This window comes from Vigna unguiculata, chromosome 3 (assembly GCF_004118075.2).
Source record: "Vigna unguiculata cultivar IT97K-499-35 chromosome 3, ASM411807v1, whole genome shotgun sequence".
Classification (NCBI taxonomy): Eukaryota; Viridiplantae; Streptophyta; class Magnoliopsida; order Fabales; family Fabaceae; genus Vigna; species Vigna unguiculata.
The window spans coordinates 22,810,561-22,821,248 of NC_040281.1; the positions used below are offsets into that span (position 1 = coordinate 22,810,561).

The 10,688-nt window shown below is 35.5% G+C and overlaps 1 protein-coding gene across 1 annotated transcript; it reads right to left on the reverse strand.

Annotated features, from left to right (window-relative positions):
* Positions 1-569: 569 nt before the first annotated feature.
* LOC114178882 ((+)-neomenthol dehydrogenase) lies at positions 570-2,798 on the reverse strand. Its single transcript, XM_028065016.1, has 4 exons — positions 2,670-2,798; positions 1,989-2,256; positions 1,611-1,796; positions 570-1,222 (listed from the first exon to the last, which is right to left on the reverse strand). The coding sequence occupies exons 1-4, from the start codon at positions 2,714-2,716 to the stop codon at positions 812-814; spliced, it is 912 nt and encodes a 303-aa protein (XP_027920817.1). The 5' UTR covers positions 2,717-2,798; the 3' UTR covers positions 570-811.
* Between the last annotated feature and the right edge of the window lie 7,890 nt (positions 2,799-10,688).

Genomic DNA, 10,688 nt, shown 5'->3' on the forward strand with positions numbered 1-10,688 from the left:
TTTGATCTGATTAGTCACTAATAATAACTATCATTTTCGATCATTGAAATTGGTCACTATTTTCTATTATTCTCGTAGCGATGGTTAAACTTTGAAATGTCAATATATAAAGTTTACTATAGTTGAATTTATAAAAACGTTATAATTTGCTAATGTATTTCATAATACCTGATAGGTAATTAATGTAATTTACACGTTAAAAAGTTGATAATTATTTTAAGTTAGATAATTCCCTCAACTATAATAATAATAAGCATACGTTGTTTATCCAATTTAATTGTTTGAAAGTATCTTCTTCTTTTCTTATACAATGTTATATAATATTTTAAATTTACTCCAAATTCTCCTTATCAGTTATCCTTTCGAACTTTTGACATTTTAAAAATATGCACTTTTCGAATTCTTTCGTATGTTATTTCCACATTCTTACTCAACTCTATATTCAAACTTTACTTTGAATATTATCTCTTATAATAACTTATTGAATCATCATAATCAGAAGTATTTGAATACTAAAAATATATCCAAATATCATCGTAATTTTACCTCATAAATTTATCAAATCAGCCTTAAGAAATATCACATATATATTACTTGTTAAAAAATAACAACAAAACTTTCTCTACATATTTAAAGCAGGTACAGAATCCCAGAACATTAATATTCTAGAATTCGCCGGTGGTAAGACAGACAAAGAAAGAGTGTAATACAATGTAAACACACATTTGAGTGGACTAATGAATTAGTGGGTAGTACGTAGTAATTAAAGTATTAAGCTAGCTTAAGCTTATTAATTACGTAGGTGTGGGGATCAGAGTTTAGAAGTGGCGTTGAGGAAGGTGGCGGCTCTTCCAAGGGAAAAGAACTTTCCGGTGGGCAAGAGGTGCGGCGGAAGCAATGCAAGGGTGGCGGCGCAGGCGGCGGCGGCCTCGGCGGTGTGGGTACCCTTCCCCTTGGTCATGGAGGTTTGAGTGAAACCAGGGCAAAAACAGTTCACGCTCAACCCACTTCCCTCGTATGAATATCTCTTAGCCAACACCCTCGAATACGCATTCAGAGCCACCTTCGACACGGCGTACTCCGTCCAGTACGACGGCCATCCTTCTTTCTTCCACCGTCCCTCCCTCACGTCTCTAAGGAACATTCCCACCACTCCCTCTATCTCCTCCTCCATCAACTCCTCGCGCTCTAGCACTGCTCTTATCTCTGCGTTTCTCACCTTCTGCTCTTGCAAACAAATGTATAAACCATAATTAACAAAACCTTAAAACCCTCATTAGTCAAAGAATCTCAGACCATGATTCCCACACTCCTTCCCAAGGTGTGAAACCGGTGTGAACAAAAGACCCATAAAAATGAAAAGAATAAAAGGGGAAGGAGAAAGAAAAGTATAATATAAAAAGAGAGATTCTTCCTGTTTCATCATTTGTCTTTTACTTTAAAACAGCAATAGTTAATATACTGCCACGAAATGCTCACGTTTTAGCGAATAAAAAGAAAGTTAATAATTTGAACTTTAAGAAAAGTTAATTTTTTTCTTCGTGGGGGAACTTTATGGAAACATTTTAACAGAGGAGGAAAATTAAAAAAAAAATGGTAGAAAAGTGTACATCGAGGGAGCCAAGCCTTGAGCTAACGTTGAGAACACGAGTGATGGAAGAAGAAGAGCGACGGAAGAGAGGGAGAAGAGCCTGAATCAGCAACTTGGGACCGTAGAAGTTGGTCTTCATCACGCTTTCCGCGTGGTCCACAGAGTTCTCCTCCAGTTCATTGTACGATACCCCCGCATTGTTCACCTGAATCACACACACATTCATACTTAGTATTTGGATCTTAATTGTTTCATTCAAAATGCTTTAGTTTTGTAATGATTCGTGAGATTTAATTTGCTTTGACTTGGGAAACGGCATGTGCGAGGTGACATGACGTGACACGACATGAGAGAGATAGAATGTGAAAATTAAAATAGTATAGAACAAAAATGGTACCAGAATGTCCAAGGTGGATCCGAACTTGGTTTTGAAGGAAGAGGCAAAGGTGGAAACAGAAACGGGATCGGAGACATCGAGGAGTAGAAAATGAACGTAATCACCAAACCCTTCTTCTCTCAGTGTCTCCACCGCAGCTTCCCCTCTCTGCTTGTTTCTAGCAGTTAGCACCACACTCACTCCAAGTTCCGCAAAACGCTTCACCAATGCAAACCCTATGCCCTTGTTCCCTCCCGTCACCACCGCCACCGTCTCCGTCGTCCACCACCTTCATTCATTCATTCACCACTCACTCATCACAGATACAATCAACATACACAACTTGTATACTAAATCATGTATAAGACCTTCAATTCAAACTTTGTTTAAACATGTTATATATCATGCTAAATCCAATTCTCATGTCAGAACTGTACAAAAACTATATTGTATCTAAATTTCGTCCATAATCTATGAGAAACTCCTTGATGAGGCCCGAATAAGTAAAAAACAACTCTTTGTTACACAGAAATGTTAAAGAAAAGCCTTTTGCAAACTTGTTCTGTTACTAATCATCATTTGCAAGCAGATTAGCTTCTAAATTTGTAGAATAGAATAAACTAAAGGGGTCTCTAGAATTGAAATTTTAAGATATTCTTGATTATCAAACACATGCATATGCATATATTAATTGATGGCTACCTGGTTAAGAGGAGAGAGGGAGAAGGAAAATAATGCTCGGGTTCCATGTGTGTGAGAGAGAATATGAAGGGGACCTTCAATTAAGGAAGACAGTGATGCGAGCAATGGAATAGGTGGACATATAAATATATATATATATATATATATATATACATAGATATAGCTATATATAACAGAGGTTCACACAGAGTGACATGCATTATTGGAATGAAGGAGCAATCAAAGGACCAAACTAGATGAGTGACATATAATATAAGTAGACTTGGCAAGGAACAGAGGCGGTGGGAGCTATAAAATAAACAGAAGCACAATGCACAAAGCAACGTGCAATATTTTTACTAAATCTGCGTTGCTAAGTCTTGCAGACGTAACTTCATATAATAAAACGCATTCTATAATCTCACTCACCTTGTCAAAATGCCCACCTCACGTATGATCAGGTCACTACAATTTATTTCATTTTTTTTCAAGTCATTCATCCACCAAAATAAGGACTAATTTCTTAATCCATAGAGATATATTTTTCTATATTCATAAACCTATAGAACTCTTCACATGCTAAAAAGCAAACCTATCTTTGAATCACATTACACCATAAAATGATATTTTTTAAATTTTTTATGAGATCATTAGAATTGTTATTTAAAATAAATTGATTTTTCTTATATGAAAACTGTATTTTACTCATACAAAAGAAAAAAAAATAGTAATTATGCTTATGTCCCATAACTTTTTTGTGCACAATGACAGAGTTTCTTTCTAGATTTTAGGTTTGTTATAAATAATTTAGAAGTCAAATTCTAAACTTATTTTATTTAAGTCGGATAAATCTTTGTTTTATAATAATACCTTTTTTGACAGGATTTTATAATACTTTATGATAATATAAAATATAATTAAAATAAAAGATAATAATTATATAACTAACGTTTCCTTAAATAATGATAACTAACATACATGACTAAAATAATAAAACGAGAAAATTTTTCTTACTAAAATAGACGTAAGATTCTTTCCGTTAGAATTTATGCATGTGTATATATTATTCAAATAGACATGTTTTACCAAATTAATAAAAATCTTACGTCCATACGTAAGATAATGATGATTATTATTATTAACGTTAAGGTTTCATAAAAATAGAAGTTGATAATGCTAATAAAAGATCGTAATTTAAAATAAAAAACTCTACATGTTAACATTCTAAAGAGAATCTATATATGTTTTCCTTTCAAGTATATAATTAGTTTGATTAGTTTTGTAATGGCTGCTTTTGCTTGTGCAGATTAAGTCAACCACGATAATTTCTGATGATAGTTCATTGGGACTTCTTTTAAAAATTATGGTGGTATTTTTGAAAATATGTAAGTCAACCACTATGTTTTACGATGACAATTCTTTGGGACCTTTCACGATGCAAGGTGATATTTTTTAAAATAAAGAATAATTTTATAACAAAGACTATTTAAAGAACCATCATAAAAAATAGTAAATAATGATTATAGAAATAATCACTGTCGTTTAACATTTTTTATTACTCTTGTTTTGATAATCATTGTTGTTTCTCTTTCAAAACTTCCCTGCATAATTCTTTTTCTTCAATTTTTTCATGTGTATAAAGTCTCCACTTTCTCTACACTCTCGTCTCCGCGCTATGTTTGTATTACTATCGTTCTTTCATTTGTTTCCTCTTTATACCTCTCTTTTCATTTGTGACAACTTCTTCCCTTCTCCACTAATAATTTGTTATATGGTTTTGTAATTTAGTTTTTTATTATGTTAATTTTCACATAATCATTTAGGAGAATAACTGTTGTAATAGGACCATTGAGATAGATTATGTTGATATAAAAATCGGTAAAATACAAAAAAGAAAAGAAAAGAAGAGTTGAAATATTGTATACTTAAGAATTTTTCAAATTTTCATAAAATAGTGTTTGTTAAAAGTGATTAGATGAAGTTTTCACTTGACAAATGTATTGTCAAAAAGTTTTCATAACATTTAATGAAGATTGTGAGACGCAACTTCAAGTCAATGCACCATCAAAAATTAAAAAAACATGTTGTAGCAAAGAAATGCACTAGATGTTTTTTTATACTATTTTAGTTACTCACATATTAATAATACAAAATTCAAAGAGACAAAAGAAGAAATTAATAATATGAAATTCAAAGAGACAAAAGAAGAAAGATGTACACTAGGTGTTCTTCTGAAAATCCATATTATGTTTAGTTCTTGATAAACATAATCACGATCTTCTGGTAGAATAACAATTCAAGAAAAAGGATAAGTATTTTTGGAACTCTAATCACTCCTAGCTAAGCATAAAGTGTTATTTGGACTGTAATTACTTTTGGCCAACCACGACATATTCTTTGAACGTATAGAGTCACTTCTGATTAAAACCTATTCTTTGGATCAAACCATTCCCAGCTAAAACCTAAGTGTTCTTTGGACCCAACCCATCCTAACTAAACACATTGCTTATATATACAAGAGTATGATTTAAATTATCACAAGTTTGCTAACTAAAAGAGGGTAACATCCTAAGACAAATACAAGATTAAGAATACTCTTTTAGGTTGCTAACAAACACAACCATATTCTTGTTCACATACTAAAGCTTAAGGATTGTTCCACATGAACTTTGTTATCATTATGATGGTCATTATATTGTCGCCATCAACATTTCCTCTATAGAAGATCTTCTATATATAGAGATTGGGAATAAAAAAGTTGTTGCAAATTCATTTGGGACTATTCTGAGGTCTTTCAAAGTTCTTATCCTTTGTCTTCTATCCATATTCAAGCTTGAAAATGCATTAAATGCTCTTCATCCAAATATATGCATCTATATTCTTTATGCATTTCTCTGATACACTACATGACTTATTAGACCTAAGTTAAATAGTCTTTTCTCAAACATGAGTAAAGTGTAGGATCTAACAAGGTTGACTATCTTCATAAGACTAACATTTTGCCTTTCAGAAAAGTTGTGTGGAGCATCTTTAAATGCGTTCTTTAAGAGATATTTGATGTACAAACTTCATTGCTAGATCCTCTTGTAAGAAACAAAGAGATAACTATTCTTTGCAAACATAGAATAAACATTTATAAGTATTTGATGTGTACCATGAAAGGCTTTAGAGTACATGTACTTATGATCTCTCTTTAAGCAAAAACTGACCAAACAAAGTTATATAAACTCTTTTTTTTTTGCATCTTTGGTCAAGCGAGACACTTGTGTCTATCAAGACCTAGGGGTGGACAAAAAATCTAATTTTCTTGATCCAATCTACTTTTGCTCTAATCCAATCCATTTATAATCCATTTTATTAAAAATCCAATCCATTTAAAATTCATTTAATGGATCTGGATTTCAATCTAATCTACATTTTATATATTTTATGGATTGAATATCCATTTTATAAATCAAGATTTTTAAATGTGGATAATCCAAAAAATTCAATCCAAATTTTCAATTTAAATTTTTAGTTGCGTTAGACTAAAGGTTGAGATGGACTATGCTAAATTCAGACTTGGATGGGCCTTGCTCGACGACCTATACGGATCGGGCAGGCCCGACGACCATAAGAGGTTGGGTGGGCCTAAAGATATGAACGGGCTAGGTGGGCCCAACAAACCGAACAAGTCGGTCGGGCCCAACGATCCGGAAAATTTGAGTGAGCCCGATGACCCGAACGGAGAAGGCGGGCCCAATGACCTGTTGAGCCAGGTGGGCCCGAAGACCCGAACGAGCAAGGCAGGTTTGAAGATCCGAACGGGCCAATCGGGCTCGAAGACATGAACGGGCCATGCGGGCCCGATGACACGAATGGATCAAGCGGGCTTGAAGAACCGAACGGGTCAGGCAGGCCCAAAGACCCGAACGGGTCAAGCGGGCCCGATGACCCGAACGAGTCAGTCGGGCTCGAAGAATCGAATGGGTAAGGCGGCCCCGACGACCCGAACGGGTCCGAAGACCCGAATGGGGCGGATGACTTGGACGGGGCCGACGACCCGAACGGGTCTGACGACCTACACGGGCCTTACGACCCGGATGGGCACGACGACACAAGCGGGCCAGATGACTCAGATGGACTCGACGATCCAGACGGACCTGATGACTCAGACAACCCAAACGGGCCCGACAACCCGGACGAGCCTGACAACCTACACGGGCCTTACGACCCAGATGGCACGACGACACGAACGGGCGCATCGACCTAGACAGGCATTACGACCTAGACATGCCCTACGACCCAGATGGGCTCAACGTTTCGAACGGGCCCTTCGACAAGGACTGGCCTGATGACCTGAACGGACCTGACGACCCGAATGGGCCTGACGAACCGAACATGCTTGACGACCCGGATGGGTCTGATGACCTGGATGGGCCTGACGACCTTGACGTACCCGGACGGGCCTCACGACTCGAACGTGCCCGACTACCCGATTGGGCCCGACTGTTTGGACGAGTTCGTCTGGGTCGTCTGGCCCGTCTGGGTTGTTTGGCCTGTTCGGGTCGTCGGGCCCGTTCGCGTCGTCGAGCCTCGTGTTGTCGAGCTCGTCCCAATTGTCCGGCCCGTTCAGGTCGTCGGGCCCGTTTGGGTCGTTTGGCCCGTCTAAGTTGTTTGGTCCGTCCGGGTCGAGGAGCCCATTCGAGTCGTCCGGCATGTTCGCGTCGTCGAGCCTCGTGTTGTCGGGCCCGTCCCAATTATCTGGCCTGTTCGGGTCATCGGGCCCATTTGGGTCGTCTGACTCGTACGGGTCGTTGGGCCCATCCGGGTCATCTAGGCCTTAATGACACAAGTTTTAAAAAATTCAATTTAAATTTCTTTTATAAAAAATGGATAATGGATTTTGAACTTTATCCAAATATTTGGATTGGATTTAAATCTTGATCCAAATATTTGGATATGGATTTAAAAAAAATTCAAACTACTTTTGCTAAATAAATGGATTTGGGTAAAAAATCTAATCCAATTATTTGGATCTAAAATAGATGTGGATTGGATCATTAAAAATCCAATCCATACTCACCCTTATCAAGACCTAATGCGTATAAATTCATATTTTGTACTATATTGTTAAGCACATAATCAAAACCAAATAATGGGTTTGTAGAACTTTGTTCTATAAATGTCCTATTTTTATGGTTCTTAAAAAAATAAATTTGAAACATTCATATTTTTTCAAAACAATTTCATAAGATACTGTTTTCACAAACTAATTTTCAAGTTACATAATTTACAGCATACAGTAGAAAAAACAAAAGAAACATTTTACTTTCACGTATTCATGCTTTATCTCCCTTAAATAGACATCATTTGTTTATCTCTAACTTCTGAATCTAAGCTCCTTTTAACTTCTTCTTCATCTCGCACAAAACTACTATTAGGTTTTATCTTTCTTCCCCACAACCTTTATCTTTATCTTTCTCTGGATTTAGCTTTCAAAACTTCTTTTTGATGTTCGCTTAGGTTTGATTACCTTTTCTTATGACATAATAGTGTGCGTGATAATTTTTAGATGGTTGTATTACCTACATAAACTTAACAAAATATTTGTACTACACAAATGATTACATCATCTAGTGAGATGAAATCTATAAAATTTACCATATTTAGATTTTCTTTAATAAAATTGAAACTCTCTAGTTACATAGATTTTGTAAAGATATAAGCCCATTGGTGATCTATCTTGCAAACTTTAGTTCAAAAACACTTTTCTAAACATAATCATAAAGGAAAGTTGATTGAAATCCCTAGCCATGGCCAAGTGCATACATGAGGATAAGTTTTATTGTGGAAGGAGATGCATGAAGAGGAGTGGAAATCAATACAACAAGCATTAAGGGCTGTCATCAGGCACCGTCCAACACCAAAATATGGCACCCAACGCCATAACTGCCGAGGCAACTGGCGCCCAAATATACAACTGGTGCCCAACACATAAAAAATCAACAACATTGACCTTTGCTTAGTATTTTAGTCATAACTTTCTCCATAGACCTCCAAATGCGTTGATTCTTTTTGTGTTGGAAACTAAACTGAAAGGGCTTCATTTGACTATAAGCATGTAATATTTGGACATATGAGTTAGGTGTAATTGGTTTTTGAAAATTATAGACGTTGGCCCTTGTATATTAGGCCATGTAGTATTGGGTTTTGGACCAAGGAAGAGACTTATCTCCTTTGGGAGAGAGTGGTCGTGTGTCATGATCTTATTGGAGAGGTTTTCTTCTAGTGGCCACATGGCACTTTAGGAATGGAGAGTATTTTCCACCTTCTTGAGTGGTCACATGGAACTCTAGGAATGAAAAGTATTTCCACCTTCTTGAGTGGCCACATGGCACTCTAGGAATGAAGAGTATTTCCCTCCTTCTTGAGTGGCAATATGTCTTCCTTATATTGGAGAGGATTTATGCCTTGGACTCCAAGATAACCATGTTAGAGTTTTTAGGGTTTTGAATTTTCAAATTTGGAGACACCTTAGGCTATAAATAGGGGAGTCTCCTCCATTGTAAATTCACTTTTGAGATTTGTAGAGTCATGCTGCCAAATTGTTTGTGCACGTTTACTTGTCTCTAAAGTCAAGGCTAGATTATCCCATGTGGACTCCTCTAGCCACCCAGGTCCACCAAAAGAAAAACATGTCAACAACAAAGTTAGCATAAGAAAAAAAAAACTGTATTTTAGACAACCTAGGCTCTAGATACCAAATGATATAGGTTCCTTTAAGATTTTATGAAATATGGTTTTTGAGTTCTTAAGAAAACCTAGATAAGATCTCCACGGGGCTTTAAGATAGCTAGGGATGGCAATGGGGCGAGGCGGGGACGAGTTTCACTATCCTATACCTATTCTTGTAAAAAGAATTCATCCCTATCCCCATACCCAAACCCAACGGGTATCAAACTGTTGTCCTATCCCCATCCCCACTCCCACCGGGTAACGGGTATAATCTCGTACCCATACTCGTACCCGTTTCCTTACTACTTTAATATTAATTTTAATTAATTTTTATAAAATAATAAAAAATTACGGTAAATGAAACATAATATTATCAAATATTCAATATTAGGAGGATGATTGTTTCTTCGATATCAAATAATAAATTATAATTGTTTACATTTTAGATTAAAATACCAAATAAAATTTCATGAGAACCAAAACATTTATTAAATTTGCAAACATTAATGAAACCTAGTTGATAAAATTTAAAAATATTTTAAAAAAAATATAAAAGGAAAAAATATTCAAATTAAAATATATTTTAAATGTTTGTTTATTTCAATTTTTTAAATTATAATGAATCTTTTTTTTATACACTAATATAAGTTATAATACATTATTTGATCAAAATGACGCAAAGAACAAATAATAAATGTAATAATAAAATTTTAACATATATCTTGAATTTTTCGAACTCCAATATATGTTGGATGGTGATAAAAAAATATTCATGACAATTACATTAAATTTTTATATTGTAGTAAATAAAAATTATTTATACAATTATAGTGAAAAATAAAGTATGATTGTAACGAGTTAGAAAATAAAAAATAATTAGATACAATATATCAAAATAGTATTTTATATGATGAAAATAAACAAAAATAAAAATATTAACAAATATGTGTTTTATAAACAATTTGGAGACTATTGAAAGGAATCACACAAAGGAAAATGTACCGTACCTAGCCAAACTCGACCAAGTAAACAATGTGCATATCGAGGCAGCCAAGTTTCCAGCCTTGGCCGAGTTAGCCTAAACTTGTACCGGTTTTAACCTAAACTAAACATCTAAAGGAACAACCTGCATCTCATATCACCAACATAAGCCATCAAGACAAGTAGCCGGCCTAGACCGACTACTCCAGCATATCCGGTAAGATTAGAGCCTAGGCCGACCACTCCAATGAACTCAGTATGATAGAAGCCCCCGCGTTCAATAAACCTTAAGGGCCTGGGTTAGGGCCCAGGCCCACTCACAGCCTAAGCTAGAGCCCAAGT